The sequence below is a fragment of the Megascapheus bottae genome, chromosome 19 (assembly GCF_031878675.1).
Source record: "Megascapheus bottae isolate mThoBot1 chromosome 19, mThoBot2.hap1, whole genome shotgun sequence".
Classification (NCBI taxonomy): Eukaryota; Metazoa; Chordata; class Mammalia; order Rodentia; family Geomyidae; genus Megascapheus; species Megascapheus bottae.
The window spans coordinates 39,832,803-39,858,507 of record NC_143527.1 but is presented as its reverse complement, the minus strand read 5'-3'; the positions used below and the strand labels follow the sequence as shown (position 1 = coordinate 39,858,507).

The window sequence follows — 25,705 nt, the reverse complement described above, 5'->3', positions numbered from 1 at the left end:
TTCTTTTTTCTTTCTTTCTTTCTTTCTTTCTTTCTTTCTTTCTTTCTTTCTTTCTTTCTTCCTCTGTGTGTGTGTGTGTGTGTGTGTGTGTGTGCATGCATGCGTGCATGTGGGTGAGCGCGTGGTGTGTGTGTGTGTGTGTGTGTGTGTGTGTGTGTTGTGCCAGTCCTGGGGCTTGAATTTAGGGCCTGGGCACTCCCTATCTCTGAGCTATTTTATTCAAGGCTAGCCCTCAGCTTTCTTACTGACTGGCAAATTCCTTTATATGCTATAAATATGGTTCTTTTGTAACTTGTGTAACCTGTGTGAATCCCCCTTGTAATGCCTGGCTTATTCTTTTCTTTATGGTGACCATATTAATTTTTCCTATAGAATATCCTTTTGTTGAGATATAACTCAGTTACTATAAAACTCACTAATTTAGAATGTTGTTACATATAGTTTGACATCAACATTATTAGGTCCATACCAAGTGACTTTTTATTGTTAGCAATACGTTTATTACATTTTGCCTTGATGTCTATGTTTTCTGGTATTGGTATGGATGTACTGGTTTTGTATTTATTTGTTTTTGTCACGTGGTATGTTCATCTTTTAATTTTCTTCTTTTATTTATCTTTTTATTGTAATTAATAGAAGGGTTACATTATATTCACCAGATAGAAGGTACATTTTCATCTTTTAATTTTTTATCTTCGTGCACCCTTATGCTTTTTATGTGTCTCGTTAAAATATGACAGAGTTAAAAGTTAGCCTACCTGACAGTCTTTATCATTTAGGAATATTTAACATTTTTGTGTAGTTTTCTTTATTCTTTTTTTTTTCATGGTGGGTCTGGGGTTTGAACTCTGGGCCTGGGCACAGTCCCTGAGCTTCTTTTGCTCAAGGCCTGCACTTTTATTTTTTTAACCACTTGATCCACAGCACAGAATCATTTCTGGCTTTTTCAGTGATTAGTTGGAGGTAAGAGTCTCATAGACTGTCCTGCCTGGGCTGGCTTCAAACCACAATAATCAGATCTAGGATTACAGGCATGAGCCATTGGCACTCGGCAAGTTTTTTTTGCAGATTTTTTATTTTGCCAGTCCTGGGACTTGAACTCAGAACCTGAGCATTGTCCTTGGATTTTCTCAAGACTAGAGCTCTACCACTTAAGCCACAGCACCACTTCCAGCTTTTTCTGTGTGTGTGATACTGAGGAATCAAACCTAGGGCTTCATGCATGCAAAGTAAGCCCTTTACCACTAGGCCACACTCCCTGCCCCATAATTTTTGCAGATTTTTTTTTTTTAAAAACCAATCATTTTATTTTGTCCTTTATATTTTTCTATTAGATGTTTTGCCTTTTGTTCTTTTTTGAATATTACTGAAGAATTTTAAAAAATCATTCCATTTCCACTCATACTACCTTAGAGGGTACAGCTTCTAGGTGGGTTGGTTTGGTCGTCTCAGTAGCTGAAAAGATTTAAAACCTGAGGTTCTTCTGATTGTTTTCCTTGTCTCAAAAATATAAAGGCCTTAGAATACTTTATTTACACTCTATCCAACTTTTATCCTCTCATATCTGTATGTCTTATATCCTGTTTAACATTGTAACTGCTATCTTGTAGTGATATTTGTTTAGATTTATCTAAATAGTTTCCATATTATTTACTTTCATTTCATCACTTTTGGCCTTTCATCTAAAATTGTTCTTTTTTTTTTTTTTGCCAGTCCAGGGCTTGAGCTCAGGGCCTGAGCACTGTCCTTGGACTTTCTCAAGGCTAGAGCTCTACCACTTGAGCCTCAGCACCACTTCCGGCTTTTTTCTTTGCATGTGGTACCAAGGAATTGAACCCGGGTCTTCATGCATGCTAGGCAAACACTTTAACCACTAGGCCAAACTCCCGGCTAAAACTGTTCTTTTTTCTTTTGCTCTAAATACATAGTGTATAATTTCCTTTAATGAGGATATTCAGACAAAATTATTCATTTTTGCTTATCCGAAAATATCTTTATTGTCATTTGCTCTCCACAAAACACTTTTTCTGGGTAAAACTTTCCACAATGGTAGTTATTTTATCATTAAATATACAATTGAATTATCTTCTGGCTCATTTCACTAACATATAAACTCAGTCTGCTTGCTCATTTTGGGGTAATTCTCCATTTTTTAGACAGCTTTTAATATGCCTACTTTGTCTTTGGTAGGTTGCCGTTAAAATGTTATCTGCCTAAATATTCATATTTTGAAAAATGCATTTGCCGAGAAATTTTGTAGGAGGAAAACAGTTTTTAATTTTTTGTTTTGAGTATTTTAAGATCTCTTTAGAAAATTCTTTTATTTTCTAAAATACTGTCACTATCAATTTTCTTTCTCTTAATTTCTCCACACTTGAATAGTCAAACATTTGATTGACTTTCTCCATGTCTTTTTCATGCCTACTGGCCATTCTCTCTTTCCCATTTTGCATCTTACAAATTCTCTTTTCTTTTGTGTTTTTTTTCTGTTAAACACATCCATTATTTTTTTCTTAATTCACTTTCCTTTAAAAAAAAATCATGTAGCCTCACAACAATCCAACCATCACTTGGAAATATAGAAAATAGGTCATACAATGGAGAGCAGAAACATTGTAAGAATTTCAATATGATAATCCATTCTTTATTTATACACATACTAGTTATTCACCAATACATTAAAAAATTTACTACAAGTTTTGTGGCTTAACTCTAGTTATTTAAACTAGAGTTGTTTCAAACAATTTCTTCTAGTCACAGTGTCCAGGATAAAGGAGGCTAGGAATGATTTAGCTAGGTCATTTGGCTGGGATCTGACACAGATTTTATCACTGGCTGCATTCTCATTCATTGCTTGAAGCTCCTCTTCCAAGCACCCACAGGTTACTGGCAGAATTCAGTCCTTTGCAGCTGTAGGCCTGAAGTGTTCAACTTTGGGCAGCTGTTCTTCAAATGCAAAAGACTGGAGAGTTAACAACATGACATTTTGTTCTTCAAGACCACCAGGACAGTATTTCTCTTCAGGAGGGGCCCAAGTCCCATTCCACAAGTTCATTGATTAAGTTAAATTCATTCAGGATTGAACTAGGCCTCATGCATGCTAGATAAGTACTGTACCACTGAGGCATTTCCTTAACTCTTCCTTTTGATCAACTCCCAAGCAACTAATTAGAACCCTAATTATATCTGTACTATTCTTTGTCCTTTGCCGTATGATGTAGCTTATTCACAAACTGACGTTCCAATACTTTTGCCATGTTCTTTGGGCTGTGAGTCATGGCTTCACCAGCTTCGCTATAGCTAACCAAGAGATAAATATATAAAATGTAAAACTGTGAGAGTGAAACAAGGTATGTCTGACACAGGGAGTCAATAGAATGTTAAACAACTAACAAGCATTGTCCTGACAATTCATTACCTGTGGTGGTGTAAATGTTACAGATTAGCGAATTGAAGGAGAACATGGTATATCAGTTCCAAGTGGCGGCCATGAACATTGCAGGCTTGGGGGCACCCTCTGCCGTCAGTGAGTGCTTCAAGTGTGAAGAGTGGACCATTGCTGTTCCAGGTAAACCGTGGAAACCATGTCTCAATATTGTGCTTGGCGTTTCTTCTAGCAGAACTTACAATGTAACTCATCTGAAAATAGATAACATTGAAGACAAAAGAATTCTTTTAGTCCATCATGCTTACCTAAAATATTTTTATGATAATACAAAATAATACATCACAATATAAAACTAACAATTAATGCTTTATGTTATATTCCAAATAATTCCCAGAGCCTCCTTTGCTCAGATTCTGTTAGAGGATTGATCAAAACACACAATTTGAGTGCCAAATGAATCTTTAAAGGGACTTTCAATCATTGATTTTGCTGCTTAAAGCCTATTAAAGGGCATCCAATTTGTGTACCACTGCAAAATTTCTCAAAAATGCCTTAACATAGGCCGTGGTTATTCATTCTTCCATTGCCCTGAAGTCTTTGATCAAATCTCTCTCAGCCTGTGACTGGTCCCTGGTATCTGTCCTCTGTCTTCTGCCCTCTTTCCAGCTTTTCATTATATTATGGATTTATCATAACAGCTTAGGAAAGTGTGGCCTTTCATTCTTCTCCCTCTTTTTATCATATTACTACTCTAGTCTCTCTCTCTCTCTCTCCTTCTCTTTGCTTTCTGATTTAAAGTTGTCGTGGAAGTTGTTAAGGAGACAGAGAAGAAAATAAAAAATAAGCGAAAAAAAAAAAAAAGAAATCTTACCTAGGTTTAGCACTTCTTTCAGAGCTGTAAAACTGAACAAATGTCAATTTTGAATGCAGCAGTTAAGCGTCAAACCAACATTTTCACTGTGTATAGAGAATTATTTTATTTTGCTTCTGATGGGGTTGACTCTGAGACCCAACTGCTTTCTGTGTTACAGGATGACTGAGTTCTTCCTCCTGGTTTTATATTTAGCGTATCTAACAACTGCCATAGCGCCATCATAGACCACATGAGTTTCCCAGGCCATTCTACAAAATCCTGGGTGGATAGCAGTCTTGACCCCCATGGTGCTCCTTCCCTACTTGAAACTACACACTTGAAAAACCACTAAGTTAACATCACTCTGGGAACACTGACTTGCATTGCTTCTTTGTGAATAAAACATGCGTGAGGTAGGTGTGGATCAAGTGATAGTACAAGCAACCTTGTACTTGCTAGACTAGTGCAAGATTCAAACATCAGTACCACCACAAATAAATAAATAACAAGAGAATTGAGGATTCAAGAGCTTATTCAACTTCAATAAATATGAAGGAAGCAGTGGATGTCTCTTACATTCTTCCTATCATTTGCACAAAATAGTGCTTTCCAATTTTTGTAATTCCTGAATAAAGTTAAATAACAGTGACTAAAGACTTTCTGAGCAGATTTGTTAGAAAGTGTTGTAATAGAAGTGATGTTACCAAAAATAAGTTGCAAAAGTGAATATCCAAGAGAAGAAATGAATGACCACCCAACCTCTCAGACTCATCCTTGACTTACTGAGTAGATCTGGGTCAACCTTGTGTTAAGAGAGATCACCCTATTGCATTGTGCAGATAAAGAAATTGAACTCAGCTTAAATGACACATGGAATGTCTCACAGGTAGAAGTAACAAAACTAGGACTGTACACGACGTCTTCTTTGCCAGTACAAAGGGACAAGATAACACAGAATCAAGTTCCTCCTCTGTAAATAGGACCAATGCTGTCTACTTAGTTGCCTCACTGAGTTTTAAGGACATAAGATCATGTTCATTGGGCAAACAGAACATTCCATGCCAGGGCCAGGTATTTGGTAATTATATTCAAGAAATCACAAGAGGAGAATGACGCATATTTGTCAAGGTTAATGGTGAAACAAATATTGAACTATCAGTTGCAAAATTTTTAAATGCAGCATGGTCAAGTCTGTGTTTGTAGTTGCCTTAGGCAACTGTGAGTCATTTTTATTGCTTAGTTAATAATCAGGGGAAAGAGGGGAAAAAAGATAACCCCACTTGAATAACAGCTAATAGTCCCACAAAGATGCAGGTGGTCACATAGTAGTTGAGGCACTCCTAAAACCTGAGAATATATACAAGGCCCATCCAGATATTCTCCCTTCAGAGAATTATCAAGATACTTGGCTCCTGAGAGCTTCTTATTAATTTTCCTAGGGATGATTGTGAAGTGAATATAAAGCATTTAGCACAAATTGGGGGCCCATGATCGATCGATCTATCTATCTATCTATCTATCTATCTATCTATCTATCTATCTATCTAGATATCTAGATAGATATAGATATAGATATGTATAATTTTGGCAAAAGTTCTTCATAAATTCTAAGCTTTCATTCATTTTTACCCATTCTGGGAATGTGGCCTTTAGGGAAGAAGAGTCCCTTCTAAGTGAAAGTTACTTCTTTTTCCTTTGAAAGAATGATTCCATCAATTGTATTCTTGCTATCTATATTTATATGCCAACAAATAGAGGCATTGTCTTCAAACTATTGGGCATGGTTATTCACTCAAAAAAATTTTTAAGCAGCTGAGGGAAGGTCATAAACACAGGCCTGAGAATGGTCTGAGTGGATTTTTAAACCAGTTCCAAGAAGGACCTTGGTATGCCTTTGCACAACTGCCCTCTCCTCCCCCGCACAGCAGGTGTGAAAACTGGATGAGAAACAACCCCAGCATACTTATTTTCATGAGAAGCTAGGTTTTCTTTTTAGGCTCCAGCAAAAGATTTAGATGTTAAGATTCTTAAACATGGCTATAAATTTGTTCTTGTCTACATCATAAATTTCAGTTAGTAGATGTCTCACATCTCTCTTCTCTGTTTCTGTTTCCGCCTCTGTCTGTGCTTGTCTCTCTTTCTGTCTCTGTATTTCTCTGTCTTTCTGTTTCTCTCATCATCTCTCCCTCAGGACCACCACATAGTCTTAAATACAGTGAAGTCAGGAAGAACTCCTTGGTTCTCCAGTGGAAACCTCCCGTCTACTCTGGGCGGACTCCAGTCACAGGTTACTTTGTGGACTTGAAGGAAACGAGTGCCAAAGATGACCAATGGCGAGGACTCAATAAAGCAGCCATTCAAAACAAATACCTGAAGGTAGGAGGACACTCAGATTTAGAATTACTTTCTTCCTCTAAAAAAGAAAGTGAGCTTGACTTGTGTTCAAATGGTAGAGCACCAGCAAAGCAAGAAAGCCCAGCAAGCAATACTGAAAAGAAAGAAAGAAAGAAAGAAAGAAAGAAAGAAAGAAAGAAAGAAAGAAAGAAAGAAAGAAAGAAAGAAAGGGGGCCGGGAGTTTGGCCTAGTGGTTAAAGTGCTTGCCTAGCATGCATGAAGACCCAGGTTCGATTCCTCGGTACCACATACATAGAAAAAAGCCAGAAGTGGTGCTGAGGCTCAAGTGGTAGAGCTCTAGCCTTGAGAAAGTCCAAGGACAGTGCTCAGGCCCTGAGCTCAAGTCCAGGAAGAAAGAAAGAAAGAAAAAAAAAAAGAAAGAAAGAAAGTTAGTTCTAATAATATTTACTTTAAAGTTGGCAAGAAAAGAGTGTCCCTGCCTGATCTCTTTAAATATGGGCTCCTGGTAAAGTTCCATTTTAGTGGAACTTTTTGGTGCTTGGAACAATTCAGAGATTTTTCACCTAAATTCCTTCTTCAAGTTTTGAAAAGATCTACTAGCTCTTTCATCTTCCTCCTTTCCCGAGCTGTTTCTCTCATAGTCTTAAAAGTTACCTGCTAATTACCATCCTTCAAAAATAATGACATTGTTTCATATCCTGAATTGTTCCTGAAGGTGACCTTTTACTTGAGGGTGTTGCTTTTTTTAGAGTTTGCACCCGCACACTTATAACTGTGGCTTCCTTTGAATCATCCCACACCCTGTCACAGTTCACATATTTGTTCATTCTTGCTGAGCTCTCCTGAGCTCTCAGGATCAGTGGGATGGGTTTGCTGGACTCTTGAAACTGAGCCTTCCCTTGAACCATATCACCCTAAGTCCACTAAAGGACCTTAGAAACTATTGAGGAAGATGACTTCATTAACCATGAGTCATGACTTCACTGCAGTAATTCAGAAAGTTGCACAGTGCACTCACACACAAAGAATTTAGCTATACATAATCTTTTTCTATTGATAATAACCACCTGGTGAGCTGAAGTGATGAGAAGCACGTCATAGGAAGGATGGGGGCGACGGGCTGAGAGGCAAAGGAAAGCAGTTCCTTTTGCGAGTGTAGGAAAGAGCAATCCAAGAAAGGAGAGTAGATATCAAAAGACTGTATTTGTTGCGCTGTTGAGGCCATTGGCCTTTGTGCTCTGGGCAAAGGGAGAAAGGAAGTGTGTGACTGTCACACCAGTGAGTAGACGCTAGAATGCAGCTTTTCTTCCTGTGTTACAGAAACCTGACTCACAGCCACTCATCATCTGTGTGGTAGGTGTAGGTGTGTCAGTCACCCGATAATCAGTCCATTCTTATCACAACAAGGAAATATTTCTGTTCCTTTTTTGAAATCAACATTACACTGGCATTATTTGTTTTTTTCTTTCTTTCTTTCTTTCTCTCTCTCTCTTTTTTTTTTTTTTTTTTTTTTTTTGCAGTCCTGGGCCTTGAACTCAGGGCCTGGGCACTGTCCTTGAGCTTTCTCAAGCTACCACTTGAGCTACAGCACCATTTTTGGCTTTTTCTATGTATGTGGTACCACAGAATTAAACCCAGGTCTTCGTGCATGCTAGCTAGACACTCTACTACTAGGCCAAACTCCCAGCCCCGCATTATTTCTAAGCAAAATCTGAAATATGTAAAATTGTAAGCATTTAGCTTGTGGCTAAGTTTAAGTTCACTTGCAGATGGAAATTTATTTTTTAAAAACTCTATTAGTTGTAGTGGAAGGCATCACCACAGAAACTGACATTGTTACCAATATAATACAACCAAATAGATTTAAAAACTAAAACTTTCTGCATAGTTGATTTGAATGCTTGGTCATAAAAGCTTCAATAATTGAATAAAGTATTTCAGCACCTTATAATTTAATTCCGATTTTGGAAATATTGAAAACATCCATCATATCCTTAAGGGGAGAATTAGGCCCTATATGTGTAACAAAATTTGTTCCATATATATATATATATATATATATGAGGGTGATTGTGACAATATATGACATTGAAATAGGGTCTTCACAATTTTTTTTGTTGCGTTGGTCATATTAAACCCAGGGCTTTCGGCTTGCTAGGAAAGTACTCTACAATTTGAGGTATACCTCTTGCCTAACAGTAAATACCTTGATAATTAAAAACTTGAGTATATACAATTTTAATAAACTCTGTTTATTCACCAAATGACTTAAATTCCAAAGTATGTTACTATCTTGTCTAGGAAAATATAGTCATTTTACAGGGACAAAGTTTGTTTCGTTTGAGTGTTTTAGAATGGTTTCGTTTCTACTCTCTTGCCAAGAATTTCATCTAAAATTATTCTTAGAATATTTCAAAAAGGTCAGAGGGACAAAGCAGCATGTATGCTACTGTGAACACTTTTTACCTTTTGGACCAAAGAAACCAAACAATAAGGTAGCTGACTCATTTAAAAGATACCTAATTAGTTTATTTCTGATGTTGGATGCCATTAAAGTATGTAGAATATAAAAGCTGAAAGCATCAGATAAACTCTTCTACAGACAATTGCTCCAAAGAGAGAATAGTTTAAAACCATCCAATTAGCCACAGACAGAATCTGCTCTATAGCAAAAGTTTTATATTCTTGGTGCTGTGTGACTAATTGCTATTACAGAGAAAGAACACATCTGCTTGAGTAACATAAAACTCTTATTGTTTTTATACCTAATTCTTCCAGGTGGAAGGCCTTAAGGAAGGTATCAGCTATGTTTTCCGTGTTCGAGCCATCAACCAGGCAGGTGTTGGGAAGCCTTCTGACCTTGCTGGCCCTGTCGTGGCAGAAACACGTCCAGGTAGGTGACTAAATTTTCATTTGGGCTCCTCTAAATCTGGTGAGGTAGCTCAGTGGTAGAGCACTGGCCTACAGGACTTGGGTTTGAATCTTATCTATGTAAGGTATTGATGTAACATTTAGCCTATTTTTTAGTGCTTTCTCTGATTCTCAAAAGAATCAGTGTATCATGTGAATAATTGGTAAGTATGACCTTAGCACATAACGATCACTTACTCCTTCACAGGCATCTGAGAACAGGGAGGAGCCAAGCTAGAAGTAGTTCACGGACTGTTCAGATTTTGTTCCCTAAAAACAGGGAAATCTTGAGTCAAAATATGCTTTTTTAGCCAGGTGCTAGTGGCTCACACCTGTAATCCTAGCTACTCAGGAGGCTGAGATATGAGGATCACGGTTCAAAGCCAGTCTTGGCACAAAAGCCTGTAAGACTCTTTTCTCCAATTAACCACCTGAAAACTGGAAGTGCTGCTGTGGCTCAAGTGGTAGAACCAGAGCAGTGACAGCACCTAGGCTTCCTGACACACACATACAAACACACACACAATCACACACAATGCTTTCTTGCACCAACTCATCTAAGGATATATTCTGGAAAATATTTCTTATTATGTCTTGGCCAGTAAGTTATAGAAGATATTTTCCAATGATGGGGAAAAGTTGGAATAGTTTGAAATATTTCATTTAGCAGGTTCAGTCCCCAAATAAATGTAGATACAGGTGATTATAGCTGTTAAATTCAACTACAGATTAGCCAACTTCCTATAAAGTGTCAAATAGTAGATATTTTTAACTTAAAAGCCATATGGCTCTTCTCACAACTACTTAGCTTTGCTATTACATAAAAGCCGTTGTAGACAAGACATAAGCCAACAAGCCTGGCTGTGTTAAAAAAACGTATTATGTGCATTACTCATATATCAATACCATGAGTTATAATATTGGAATTATGCATTATAAAGTTGGATTTTTTCCATATCTTGAATTTTTTCAACAATTTTAAAATATAGAAGCCACTCTTGGCCATACTCAAAGAGTTAGCAGTTCAGATGTAGCCTACAAACCAGTTTACTGACCCATAACTAGCAATGCCTTCACTTGCAAGGTTTAAAAGATGCTATGGTTGAACTAGAGAAGACGTTGTCTCCATCATAAGAACAAAATTTGCAGGGTTCTTTGAATCACTACATAATAAATAACTTTCAATTATTCAACCTGTATCACTTTTTTTGTTAGTCCTGGGGTTTGAACTCAGGGCCTGAGCACTGTCTTTGGGCTCAAGGCTAGCGCTCTGCCACAGCACCACTTTTGGCTTTTCTATGTATGTGGTACCGAGAAATCGAACCCGGGTCTTTGTGCATGATAGGCAAGCACTCTACCACTAGGCCAAACTCCTGGCCCCCAACCTGTATCATTTTTAAAGTTACATTTTTTAGATCATCAAAGTTACATAAAAAAGCACTGGAAACTACTGGTTATTTTAAAAGTTATCTTCGTTCTAATCTAAGGAATTTTACCTTAATCTATCCCTATTTTCAGAACTGAAATTAAGAAATAAAATAAATCCCACTATCTCATTTCTTTTTCTGATAAGTGAAATGTAAATATAGGATGCTCCAAACCTGTGAGGGACTGTCTGCCTTTTCATGAGGTAACACACAAAGAAACCAGGACATATACTCTGATACAAATCAGATCCTTCTATTGTCAGCTGTGTAAATATTAAAGGCACCACCAAATGGACATGTGAGAAGACCCAATGCATTTTTTGCCTTCAGGAGAACATTTAGGTTGCTATGAGTAAACTTGAATTGACTAAAGAAATACTAACTTCATTTTTTCACATCAGTAGCCTCAGAATGGCTGGTAGCCAGGTACAACCTTAACATTAAGTCGCCACAAGGGGAATTTGGCCACCAGAGAAGTATATCCTAATGTTCTTTTAAGTAAGAGATTTTTCTTCATTGGAATCAGGCACAAAAAGTCCTTTTTTGTGGCCTTTCCAATCCTGGACTATAAATCAAGCAACAGCTGTACACATGGACTCATTATATAGCACTGTGTTAACCAATCTGAGAACAACTGGACCACAGCTTAGGCAGAGATCCATCCCAGGCACACAAAGTCAAAATGCCTCCCATGCTGCATCACCATAACTCTAGTGATATTTGGATTGGCCTTTTAGGCAGCAGACACCTTCATTCTTGCATGTATTTCTGAGGTCTGATTACATGCCATGTGATGAGTGCATGCTAGGAGTAATATGGCATTACCATCTACTGGAAATGCCAGTGCTTACAGCAAAAGAAAAAAGAACAAATGTTCATAAAATATTCCCCATAGCGAGATAGTTATAAATCAGGCATTAAGGTTGCAAGTTTCTTGAGCACAAAACAGAAACAAAAGTCATTTAATCTAAAAGTGCCCATATTTCTTAATCTTATTAAATATTATTTTTACTCACTGATTATATGTTAGAATCAAATAACAAGTTTGGCCAAGAAAGACATGTTATTAATTTCAGGATTTGGGGAGTGAAACTTAGAAACTATTTAAAAAACAGAAAAGCATATTAATAGAATTTCAGGTAGAAAATAAAGCTTATCATGTAACAGAATACTGCAAATACATCTAACAAGATACCTCAAGTGTAATTGAATTCGATTCAGAGTTAATCCACTGAGTTTGGCAGGATCATTGGTTTCCTTTGATATCAAAGAATAGAATATGCAAGTAGCCACTGCTATACAGTCTAATTGTGTTTAGAAATGAGGATCCAGATAACAATCTGTCATGCTTACTCATATAATCCTTTACATGACTAGAGCTTCAAATAGATTAGGCTGAAACATATCTGACATACATTGGTTGGTATGTAAAACAGACATTCTCCCCTTGATATCAGGTATTTTAAAGCAATATGTATGTTTACATCAGGCCTAGGATGGATATAGAGACCAAGTAAGCCAGGTCAGGGTTGAGACAGGAAAGAGACTTGCCAGGGTGTGTAGGTGATCTGGAGATCAACTGGTTGTTGATATAGGCAAAATGTGTTCTTACTAGAGAAACAGTAATGAGTGGAAAGATCAGGTGATGGAAGGAGAATCCAGATGCCAGGTAGGGTTCCCAGAAGAACTAGGTTAAAAATAGGTAGGCCTTGGTCACAAGGAGCAAGGCAGGTTAGGAAAATACACGACCAGAAGAAATAACGAATTGGGATTAGGTTGACAATTTAGTGACCCAGGGCACAGTGCAATCTCAGTGTCTAAAAATTGTTTGGCCTGAAAGGTTAAGAAGGCAAATATGTGTCCAGGTTCTTGTGGTAAAATCTTGAGGGATTCTGAAGCCAAATAGATTCTTTAACAAAAGCTCAACTGGCTAACTTTGAAAACTGCACTAATAACTGTTTACTAACTGATCTCCTTCATCTTCTAGTGCCGGAGCCAGCCGGCAGCAAATTGGGATTCCTGAAATAAGGGGCAGGAACTAGGAAAAAATAGAAGAGACAAACAGATGGGGTTCGGGAGGACTACAGCCCAAATCAGCAGCTACAGCTTAAGAAGACGGTAGCCCAAGACTGTAGCCCAGTTCATATCAAGTTCTGACCTTAAATACACTTCGTTAAACTAGAGAACTTCCAGGGGCTACATTCGTACAAACTGTAGCTAAGTCTCAAATAGGTTAAATGAGAAGCTATCAAGTCCCAAACAGGTTAAATGAGAAGCTATCAAGTCCCAAACAGGTTAAATGAGAAGTGATTGACACAGCCCAAAATAATGATAAGAGCTATTACTTCCTTGTGTACACAATTGTGTGGCTCCAAGGTCACTGACCCCAGTCACGGTCACTGACCCCACAGTCAGTCCCCAACATTCTAGGAGAGCAGTTCTCACCATGAGCATTAGAATTGTGTCATGAACTTTGAAAAGACTGATATTCTTTCTATTCCCTATTAATGAAATCTGAATCTGTAGAGCTGAGCCTAGACAAATATGTATTTTTTTCATAACTCCTTGGGTGATTCCAATCTGAAGCCAGGCGTGAAGGGTATTATTTAGACTCTTCTTCAAAATGGGAACTGTCTCTTTTCTGTATGCACATGGACAACTTAGCACAGTACCTGGCATATTGCATGATAGTTAATCCATTAGATGAATATTCTGTTTTGGCTAGTGAGTTTGAGTCTATTTGTAGTCCCTGTATGTGCACTTAACCCCGGGCATCTTGTAGGATACTCCCCCATTGTAAAGGGCCATTGGGAAAGAAGCACCCCATGGAGGCTGTGATATGAGCAGCAGAGAGATGAATTAACCAATAATCTTTATCATACACATACAGCTGCTCAGTATTACATGTGACTAGATGCCGTAATGACCTCACTTATATTTTATTTTGCCACACCCTCTAATTTTTGTAAATATAATTTGTTATTATTAAGGTGTTGTACAGAGGTGTTACCCATTTCATAAGTCAAATTGTGGACGTCATCTGTTCTAGTGTTTTCTTCCAGTTTTCCCCTCCTGTCCTTGCCCACAAATTACATAGTTCACTTTTTACATATTTATATTGGAAACCACCTTCTACTGAAAAAAAAAAAAACATTTAGCCAAGGTAGCTCATGCCTGCAATCCTCGCTACTCAGGAGGCTGAGGTCTAAGGATGGTGGTTTGAAGCCAGCTTAGGCAGGAAAGCCCATGACACTCTTACCTCCAAGTAAGCAACAAAAAGGCCAGAAGTGGAGCTGTGGTCAAGTAGTAAAGCACTATCCTTAAGCGAAAAAAGGTCAGGCATAGTGCCCAGACTGTAAGTTCAAGCCTCAGGACTGGCACACACACACACACACACACACACACACACACACACACACACACACACACCTTATAAAAAGCTTATAAACAAAAGCTTATAAAAAGTGATTTATGTATGCTGTTGCCGAAGACTTTAAACTATATAAGGCAGAATTCTCTATCAGATTATGAAATTTATAGGCACTTATTAGGACTTTAAATCAGCTTGTAAATCCTATTTTTTTAAACTTCAATTACCTTATCTAAAAAGCATCTGACTTACAGGCAAAAAGTATAACATTGTGATGTGAAGTGTAAAATATGTGCCGATATAATGTGTGTGATGATAACAACACAAAATAAAAAATGAGAGATAAATTCTTTTTGTAAACCTGGGTTCCCATTTATTGGTTTGTTTATTTTAAGGGTAGAGAGAGAAGTGGGATGAAATTAATTTTCAAGAAGTTCATTTTATCCTTGGGCCACACCTAGCCCACTTGTGGTATGGAGTTTCTTGGTCTGCAAGAACTATGAAAATGCTTTGCATGCAATCAGGCTTTAAGATTGAGGAGTTGAGTAGAAACAACCCTTCTTAAATCTTTTTGCAGCCTAAAATAATTTCTTCTTCTGCCCAAATTTTCTGATATGTCTGTTGAATTCTTCAGTTTTGAACATGTTCATAAGACTTCTTTTGTTTGTTCAACTCTAGATCCTCAGATCTCAGCCTCCTGAGTAATAAGAGTTACAGGTGTGAACCACTGGAACCTAGCTCAAAAGATGTTTTATGAGAAAACCTAAATCATGATGAATTTGTATTTCCTTTTCTAGTCCCACTTGGTGGAAAAAGGACCAACTTTACCTGTCTGAGAAAATTCACAGGGATTCCCTTCCTTGGTAGAATACCTTCATGATTGCTTCCTGCCCACTAAGTTGGTCACACATTCCTTAGCTTCAGAGAATATGTCTCTTTAGGCATTTGTTAGTGTTCAAACATAAGTTACCTGACTGTAGCTCTGCTCTAGGCAAAATTTTGTTAAATCCTAAGACCTTTTAGAAAGGAAATGTGAGGCAGTTGTAGCTTTACTCTTCTCTTTGACCTTTATGAGTTCATCTCCACAAGGTGGAGTAATAGGTTGGGCTGAGGCATGTTAAAAATGTCGTTATTGTTTATATTTTATTATGTTGGATTTGGCTTTTCTGAAACATCATGTAGCTTTGTAAAATTGCAATCTCTTTTTTTGCTTACTACGTATTCAAGATCATTTAATTATTTATTTATTTATTTATTTATTTATTTATTTATTAGTGCCAGTCCTGGGCTTTAACCTAGGGCCAGGAGTCCCTGGGCTTTTTTTTTCCTCTCAAGGCTAATACTCTCTTACTTGAGCCACTGCTCCACTTCTGGCTTTTTTGGTATTTAATTGGAGATAAGAGCCTCATGACTTTCTTTCCTGTGTTCTCTTCAAAATTTAGCCTCCTGAGTAGCTAGAATTACAGGCATGAGCCACTGGTGCCTGGTGCTTATGGCTCTTTATTTAAAGAATTACACTTAGAATTTAATATGTGGAAAACTAGTCCTGCAGTTGATTAAGGCTACTTCCTCTTGCTACATAAAAAGAAATTTAGAGTGCAACATGTCTAACCTATTAAAAAAATCTCCAACCTTCATTTCTAATTATTTTGCTTAGGGCAGGCAGTGTGGCCTAGTGGTAGAGTGCTTGCCTAGCATGCATGAAACCCTGGGGTCAATTCCTTGGTACCTCATACCCAGAAAAAAGCTGGAAGTGGTGCTGTGGCTCAAGTGGTAGAGCTTTAGTTTTGAGAAAGCTCAAAGTCAGTGTTCAAGCCCTGGTTTCAACCTGCAGGGCTGGCAAAAAAAAATGCTTTGCTTAGTGCTAGGGTTATGATTCAGATAGTAGAATGAATACCTGCCTAACCAAAGTGCAAGGACCCAAGTTCAAAACCTACTACCACCATAAAAAAATATAATTGTAAATTCCAAGAACTATCTTATTGTTTTAAACTCCTGCTTCCTCACATTTACTCATTGTTGTCCCAACTAATTTCTTTATTGCCCAGTGGCTCATTGGGTAGATTTCAGGGTACAAGGTCCTGAGTTTGGTCTCCAGCATCACAACAGAAACATCTTTTATAGACTCAGGATGAAAGAGGCAATGTCAATTTACTTTCCCATTTCAGTTATTGCTGTAAAATACTTAATGTGTATGTGTGTGTGTGTGTGTGTGTGTGTGTGTGTGTGTGTGTGTGTGTGTGTGTGTACATGGTTCTGGGGCTTGAACTCAGGACTTGGCCTCTGTCCCTGAGCTTCTCTTTGCTTAAGACTAATTGCCACTTGAGACACAGCTCCACCTCTGGCTTTTGTAGTAGTTTATTGGCATCTCACAGACTTTCCTGCCAGGCTGGCTTAGAATTGTGATCCTCAGATCTTGGTCTCCAGTGTATCTAGGATAACATTTGAAAACCACTGGCACTCAGCAATGTCACTTTTTAAATTACCTTTATTCAAAGAACTGTGTTTACAAATTAATTAAAATAAAACAAAAACATTTAACTTGGAAAGCCATATTAAAAGAATGTAATGAAGGGGCGGGAGTTTGGCCTAGTGGCAGAGTGTTTGCCCACCATGCAAACTCGGGTTTGATTCCTCGGTACCAATACATAGAAAAAAGCTGAAAATGGTGCTGTGGCTCCAGTGGTAGAGCTCTAGCCTTGAGAAAAAGCCCAAGGATAGTGCTCAGGCCCGGAGTTCAAGGCCCAGGACTGGCAAAAAAAAAAAAAAAAGAATGTAATGACATCAGCATGGTAATTCATGTGACAGAAAAGGAGCTGGAACATTACACAGTCATCTTTTCCTTTATATATATTTCTAACTTTTTGGTTCCGAGATAGAACACAGGACCTTACACATGCTAGGGAAGTCACTTTTTTCATGCATATAAATATAGATATGGAAAATATAAAGCATGTGATTTCTGCCTTTACAAAATTTAAACTTTTCCTTGATAAATTGAATAACAGAAAGATGAAGTGTAAGCAAACATTCCTTTGTTTGACTTTACAAGCTTATGTGTTCAATATAGTTTTCACTGCTTTTTTTATTCATTCTCTTTATTGTTCATGTATTTTACTAAATCAACCAGCAATATCCATCGTAGCCACAATTGTACTTTCTTCATAAAGTTATATAAGTTGTCTGTCCCTGAAAGCATCCATCCCAGACCACGGTGGACACCATCATGTACAGGAGAAGGTTTATAAGGAGCTTTATCAGAGGAGCCGTCTCCCTCATGGGAGAGAGCAAAATGGCTCATTCCCTCTCCAGGAGCATCCTTATAACACCAGGTCTAGAGATAGAAGTAACTCTGCCTGCGCGGTTAGGTCTGGGCAGAGAGTAGGAATGCCCACCTACCTGGAGAAACTGATGGGAGCCCTGGGAGAGGCAGGGGAGTTCAGGTTTGGGAGATGCAGCTGAGGACAGATACAACCTGCTCCAGGCAGTGAAGTGGATGGGGTTGAGGATCTGAGGTGGAGAGAAAGCCAACAACCTCTCCAGACATACAACCATGACGTACTGATAGACGTGATTAATCAAGAGAATCTTCACAATGAACATTCTTAAATCCTACTTGACATACCTCATCTATACTTCTTACTTTGTTTCTACTTGCAGTTACCTAATTTTAAATTAGAAAATCTGATTCAATTTCTTAGATTAAAAATGATCTCCTGTTCTTTCGAAAAATATTCTCCTTTCATTATCTTTAAGTCGCTGAGCAAAGGGATTACCATTCACCAAGTCAGTTTATAAGTACTATGCATCTTGATCAATATCAACTCTTTTTCACATTAGAACTCAGCTCTAAGGCAATACTTAGATTGAGATAAAAAGACATGCATCACTTGGGGCTTAAAATAATATTTTTATTAATAAGGAAAATAACATCTTTCATTTCACTTCACATTTTCGCTAAAGATCACAGGTCACATGGATTTGCAGCCAAATTTGGCCACTCAAAAACGTGCTTTTGGTTAGATCTCCAATATCAAAAACAAAAACTAAACAAACAAAAAAGTGGGGGGAAAATCCTGAACAAATTATTGTTTTAAATGCCCAACTGTTCTCTTAGCCTGTAAGTTTACTGCTAAAGCATGGATGATTTAAATTTTTAAATATTTTTTATTGTAATGTATAAAGGGGTTACAGTTATATTTGCCAGATAGTAGGTGCATTACTTCTCACATATTGATACCCTTTCTCATGTTTTTGTCCCCACTTCTCTCCCCCCACCCCTCCCAATCATCTTGTTTTCCCCTCTTCCCTTTCCTATTTCAAATAAACAAATTTGTTTTAAGACTTTGATGAAATTCTTTCTGAGAAGATTCTACATATTGTAATCATTTTCAATATTCTTGGATACAATATACTGAATCTTCTTTACCCTTTTCTGTATGACCCGGAAGCACAAGTACCAACCTTATTTATGGCACAGGATGTCATCAGGAAGGTGGGAGCACTTTGCTCCTATAGTAAATAATGCCTTAGGTCTGCTTTTGAGTTTTTCTTCTTCCTCTCTGGCTGTGGTTTTCCTTACTTGCAGAGAGTAGCTTTATCCCTTTTCTTCAGTTTGATCTACTGAAAGAAGCCAACCAATTTGTTAGATTCTCTCAAGTGAAGTATAATAGCTTCCATGTGACACTCTGAGGAATTCTCCAGTGTGTGTGCAGGACATTAGGAAGAGGGCTTTGGCAATCAGTACTGGTTCTCAAAGAGGTGTGTTTTCTTACTTCTTGGACTGGGGCAAAGTTCCAAATGGGTGAAGTGTTAGGATACAAAGATCATCTACAGAACCGAGGGAAAGGCAAAGTAAACAAGGCTGGTCATGTGATTTTAATGGTATGACTCCATTGCAGAAATGTCTAATCTTTAATGTTAGAAAAAAATATCAAGATTCCTAAAGTAACCATCTTGCCTTTAGTCTTGTTTCAAACAGTTGAATAATTCACTTCCTTTTTAAAAAGGACCAAAGGTAAAGCAATATGTGATTAATATGAGCAATTGATCATACTTCCAAAATAGATACTGTAGAAAAAAACTAGACAGATTTAGTTGACACCCATTACTATTTTTATTTATATTTCCATAGTGACTCATGCAAACTGTGTGTTACAACACTGTCTAAGCCTAAACATTTTGGTGTCAGTCTTAAGTTTGGATAAGAGCACTTTTTTATATTGATGTTACAAAAGTGGGGTGAAGTTTAGTCATGTGTTCTGAGGCATGGAAATAAGACAAGCTACAGCTTTTAGCAGAGGATACAGATCTTTACAAGAAACATAGCCAGTGACTCGTGCTTATAATTCTAGCTACTCAATAGGCTGTGATCAGAGTATCACAGATCAAAGCCAACCCCAGGTGGAAAGTCTGTGAGACTCTAATCTCCAATTAACCACTAAAAACCAGAAGTGGAATCATAGTTTCAGTGGTAGAGTGATAGTCTTGAACAAAAAGGCACAGGGACAGAGCTAAGGTCCTGAGTTCAAGATCCAGGACTAGGAAAATAAAAATAAACATAAGTAGACGAAACAACTATGCCTTCAATTCATCATTATTCCAAGCTATCTATGTAGCCAAATACTAAGATAATATTTTTTAAAGAGTCAAAAGATCTGAGCACTGGGCTCACACCTATAATTCTAGCTACTCAGGAGGCTGAGATCTGAGAATCCTGGTTCAAAGCCAGCCCCACAATAAAGTCTGTGAGACTCTTATCTCCAGTTAACCACCAGAAAACCAAAAGTGGGGCTGTGGTTCAAAGTGGTAGAGTACTGGCCTTGTGCGAAAAAGCTCAGGGGCAACACCGACATCCTAACTTCAAGCCACCCCCCCAAAAAAAGAATTTTTAGCCTAGCACCAACAGGATTTCTACTAGCATTTACTAGCAATTTCTACTAACTAACACCTATAATCCTAACTACTCAGGAAGCTAAGATCTGACAGAAAAGTCCATGAGACTTTTATCTGCAATTAAACACCCAAAAGCCGGAAGTGGCACTGTGGCTTAAGTGATAGAGTACTAGCCTTGACTGAAAAAACAAAGAGACAGAGCCCAGGCATTGTGTTCAAGCTCCAGGACTGGCACCACAAAAAGATGTATTAAAATTTGCTTTTTAAAAAATCCTTTCTAAACTTTACATATGATAACAATCACTTTTTGAGTATATTTGAATATATACTAAGTACACACCACTATCAGTGAGAACACAAATTAAGTCAACTGTTTGGCTCAAGTACCAAGACTCTTATGTCATTTACTGTCTGCATATATGTCTTAAACATTCCCTAGGAGTACTTTTTTCCTTGCTTATAAGTTTTATTGAACACTAGCACAGAATGCTTACACTACAATCTCTAGAGAAAACATCATTTGACAGTGAAACATCTACGGGAAGGTTTCTGTACTATTTTTCATTACTAAAGCTATATGTTTTTGAGATTAAATATAACTTTCCTAATATACTGAAACAAACCAGGTTTAGGCTGGCAAAAAGTTGAATGAGTACACATTTGATAGTGCAAATTTTTTTGTCCTACTGGATTTAGACATGCCATAAATGTTTCCTAAGTTGTACAGACTCCCTGTAAATTGCTACAGATGAAATTTATTATAAATCTCAAAAATAAAATAACTTGAAATACGAACTGAATTTTTAAACGCCCAAACCTATCTTCTTAAAACATATCTGGTCACTTTAGCTCATTTCCAAACAATTCAATAATAGTCTTTTCTAGATTGGTATCATTCTAATATAAAGTTCCTATATATTTTCCTCTTTTAAAATAACACAAAATTTTAAATGTGTGAATATAGTCAATTCTTTTTATTTTTCCCCTTCAAATTCCCTCTGGTTTCTTTATCTCTTTCTATCCTTTCCTAATGACTCACTGGCTATTATTAAAGTAGAGTTAAAAATTAGGGACTGATAAGAGAGACATTCAACTGTTTTTTTCCCCCCCAACACTGCCATACTCCTTGATTACCATCAATCCACTCTCATAATTGTACCATCAAAATGACAATTTTCTAATGTTTTATTACATTGATTTATACATATCTATGATAGACAAAGCCTTAGTCTAATTTTGATTATGTTCTAAAAATTAAGAGCCTGTGATTGTATATGGAGATTCCCTTCTTGAATACTTGTTCGTTAAACATGTCATTTGAAATATGATATAAAAATCAATGTTAATGAATTCTTTAATGAAAAAAATTAAACTCAAAAAAACCCCAATTTTCTCTTAGTCCTGTACTAAGTAGTTGTGTCTTTCTCCTCACCTAAGCCCAAGTCCTTGCTTAGTAAGGCATAAGTAAAGCTTCCCAAAGTCCAGTATGCTTTCAAATTAACCAATCAACTTGGCTGATTTCTACCACAATATACGAGATACTTCTTTTTTGATCTTCTAGGAACCAAAGAAGTGGTTGTAAATGTGGATGACGATGGAGTTATTTCATTGAACTTTGAATGTGATCAGATGACTCCAAAGTCAGAATTCACTTGGTCCAAAGATTATGTACCTACTGAGGATTCTGCACGATTAGAAGTTGAAAGCAAAGGCAACAAGTAAGGATTCTTTCCATCTTAGCAGATGCCCTTCCCATTGTGGAAATATGAAGTAAGCTCACTCCTTTCTGCTTAATTTTTTTGCAATAAGAGCAAAAAGTCACAAGTATTTTACAACCAGCATTATAAAACCTTCAAATCACTAAAGATTTCAAAAATAATAAACCTCTTTAAAGCCCCTTCCAAAGTTTTTGGAGTGTAACATTTTCTCAAAGAAAACCATACACTTTCTTCCAGTTTGTGGACCTAACTAATGATAAAACTTGCCAAAGTTAGAAAACACAAAAAACGACTAATAACACTTCACTTGTTTATTATACAAGTTATGTGCTATACAAGGTCCTGTGTGCTAGACATGCATCAAAACACAAAGCAAATCCTGTCTTTGAGAGCACAATGATGTACACTGGAGAGAACCTCAGTGTAGTATAATAACTTCTGAAAAGGGACCTGCAGGGGAAGAACTCCAGATACATAGAGCACATTTTTCTCTATGGGATAAAAATCTAGGCTCCTCAGCAAGGACTAACAAGCCAAATACCTGTGTGCCTGCTGTGTGTAGAAATTACATTTATCTTGCAATATCGAGAATGGGTAGGTTATGCTCAGCAAGGAGCAAAGAACAAGTATCCCAAAGGAAAGGAGTCTTGCATGTGATTGCCTAGAGACATAGCAAGTGACAGTGTTATAGATTCAGTACGGCTTCATTTTTAAGAAAAATATTTTGTTCTCAAGGACAAAACTGACTTTCAAAGACCTCGGCAGTGATGACTTAGGCCTTTACTCCTGCGATGTAACAGACACTGATGGAATAGCATCAAGCTACCTAATAGATGAGGCAGGTAAGCGTAAAACCCTTACTCTCACAAATAAGATATTGCTTTAATTTCTCAGCTATTCTTAAGGACCATTTTTTTTGATAGGTTAGAGTTTAATTGTTTTCTCTTTCTCTCTACAGAATTGAAACGTTTGCTTGCTCTCAGCCACGAACACAAGTTCCCAAGTAAGTGTCCACAATGCATTCACAGATTTTAGCCATCTTTACAACTTCTGCAGTAAATCAGGTGACAGCTCTGACAGGATCAATAGAAAAGGCTCTTGGATCATGTACTGGATTGCCCATCAGAGCTACAGAAGCACTGTTCTTTTGTTGATTATACATTTTGAAATTACACAAACACACATACTCACACCCCTTCTTAAGTAACATTAACACTTGATAAAAGAATCATCCCTTTCAAATAAAGGTAATCTAAAGACATTACTTAAGATTCTAAACTCTGGAAAATAGGGTAAGGAGGTCTCAGAAAAAGAATCCTTCTGAACTATTTATAACCCTCTAAATAAAGCAACTTCTATATACAAGATTAAACTCCACAGTTGACACCTAAAAGAAGAGAAGTCTGAAATAACACTTGGAAGGTTCCACTGGCCTGATAGGATCTTTTATCTGATGACCAAACTAGTGAAGCAAACAGAAAACCACAGCCTAGAATTTGAGAAAATAAACCGCAAGTGGTTGATTTTAACTCTTCAGTATTTAAAGGAATTCCTAAATACTTAACTACCTTTTTTCACTAAAATAACAATTTTCCTTGCCTAACAAGTATGAAGCTCTTACTTTAATCATTAATAACAAAAGAATAAAAACTCCAAAACAGAAAACAATCAAAAGAACACAATTTATATCCCTGTCCCAGACCATGCGCAAAATCTTGTGTATTTATACACGTGCCTTTGTTTCCTGAGGAGAGAGTTCAGAGACCTCCCTAAATTCTCAGTGGAGGTTGTGACTTAAAAAAAATAAAATAAAATATTGCTGTAGAACCTAGTTTTTCTTACCTACCCAGAATTGACTGGTTGATCTTGAGTTTGGATGTTGCAGCACTGTGGAATACTCTATGGATGTAGACTTCTGAGACCTATGAGAAAACCTGCCATGTAGCATTAGGCAAGCCATTTTCATTCATAATCCTTTTCACCATCCAGCTATAAAAACAGTATCACAAGTAGTATTTCAAAAGTTAATTTTGAAATGCTGTGTGGGAAGATAGAGATGTTTCTGGACTTTGTGCTGTGGTCTCAGCTTACCCTGTGAACTGAGAAGCTCACTTCCATTTCGCTGTGCCTTTGTTCTTTTCCAGAAATGGCTCTTAGAATTTACAAGACCTAATACAGTGCTGTCCCCAGACCACGTAGAATATTTGCATTATCCACTTTCAGATGTTGGTAGAAATGGAGAGAAACAGCAGCATCTACTAATTTAGTCAGACAATAAACACTGGTGGAGTACCGAGGCAATGCCTTCCCTACGATAACATTTACATTCAGCTTCAAGGATGAGAAGTCAAGACAGTGTCAACTTGTTGTGTTTAAGTTTCCTGGACTTTACTTGAGGGAGGGTCACCAAACTGAGTTCAATGATTATCTGAACATGGAGGTAGAAATAGGGCGGTTGTAATTGCTAGTTGTCACTGCTTCTTACTTAAAGATATTTTATCTTGGTCAAGCTTTCTTTCACTATATGAACATTTTCAGAGATCTGCAGATAGAATCGACTGGTGGTTTCTCAATTTTACTCACTCTGGGCCACGGCTGCCATATTAATTAAGTCCCTTTTTTGATTAATAAGGTTTTGAATGGTCTCATTTCTTGCAGAATTTTGGGAAGAAGATGATGTTCACTTATCTCTTGGCACCAAAAAATTCTTCTGTAAAATGTTTTAAAAAATATTTTGAAAGCCTTAAACCTACAAATAACATAGTTTGCTAGAAGCAAATGAACATCCAGAGCAGGAAATTTAGAGCTGAGTAAAGAGAAAAATATAAATGCATAAAGCTAAATATAGAAAATAATTTAGCCTGCCTTGCTAGTGTTAATGCTATGTTGCAGTGAGACTTTTCCTGGCAGCTCATCTGAGGGTGGAGAGAACATTTCAGTATTACCAACATCCTGTGTAATTTCTCTTCATTTGTAGACATTCATTATTACTACCTACATAGATAATATGTCCACAGATCTACACAGTGCAGCTACATAAATTTACAGGTATTGGTATAGGCTTTTAGCTGTTTTATACTCAATACTGTTGAAACAACTGAAAGAAGAAGAAAAATAAAACATCAGAAAGCAGAGAGCTTATAGATCCTGCCTAAATCCTAGCTATTCAGGAGACTGAGATCTGAGAATTGAAGTATAAAGTCAGTCATGTCAGACAAATCAATAAAACGCTTATCTCCAGATAACCAGCAAAAAGTCAGAAGTGGAGGTATGGCTCAAAGTGGGGTAGAGCTCCAGTAGTCAATGAAAAAAAGCCAAACAAAAGCTCTAGGCCCTAAGTACTGGCAAATATGTACATGTACACACGCACGCACACACACGCACATCCTAAAATATGGATGGCCAACATTTCTAAAGCACGTAATTATGTACCAGGCTCCTTATAGGGTATCTAAATGGAATGCATTTGAAATTGATAACTTCTTTGAAAGTGTCAGGACTATGGTGACTTCTTTTAGAGGTGAAGAAAGTTAAGTAACTTTAAGTTAAGTAACTTAACTGGGAAGTTCAGTAACTAAATGAGTTCCATACAGCTGGTAAAGACTAAATGGTCTTACTCTAGTGCCACTTTCCATGATGGACTGTTTCATGTGCACCTGTCATGTTTTCCCTGTGCTATCTGGGACTCCTCAGACTCACCTTTGTCCCCCAAAGGAGATTCCTATGACTCAGGGAGGTCAGTGACCATTCAGGGAGCTGGGGCCTTTCAGAGGGTCCATTTCTCCCTTC

At 37.3% G+C, this 25,705-nt stretch overlaps 1 protein-coding gene and 1 long non-coding RNA gene across 2 annotated transcripts in view; one reads left to right on the top strand and one right to left on the bottom strand.

The window, feature by feature from the left end:
* Positions 1 to 25,705, top strand: part of Myom1 (myomesin 1) — a 125,352-nt gene that overhangs the window by 71,429 nt on the left and 28,218 nt on the right. Inside the window, exons 20-25 of the mRNA XM_090353387.1 lie at positions 3,442 to 3,568; positions 6,433 to 6,617; positions 9,375 to 9,489; positions 21,760 to 21,916; positions 22,652 to 22,758; positions 22,875 to 22,919. Of these exons, the coding sequence (XP_090209513.1) occupies positions 3,442 to 3,568; positions 6,433 to 6,617; positions 9,375 to 9,489; positions 21,760 to 21,916; positions 22,652 to 22,758; positions 22,875 to 22,919 (736 nt within the window). The remainder of the gene's footprint in view (positions 1 to 3,441; positions 3,569 to 6,432; positions 6,618 to 9,374; positions 9,490 to 21,759; positions 21,917 to 22,651; positions 22,759 to 22,874; positions 22,920 to 25,705) is intronic.
* On the bottom strand, positions 2,620 to 19,031 carry LOC150049885 (uncharacterized). The gene is made up of 3 exons (XR_016538837.1): positions 18,768 to 19,031; positions 3,419 to 3,639; positions 2,620 to 3,300 (listed from the first exon to the last, which is right to left on the bottom strand). It is a non-coding gene; the product is annotated as an uncharacterized LOC150049885 (long non-coding RNA).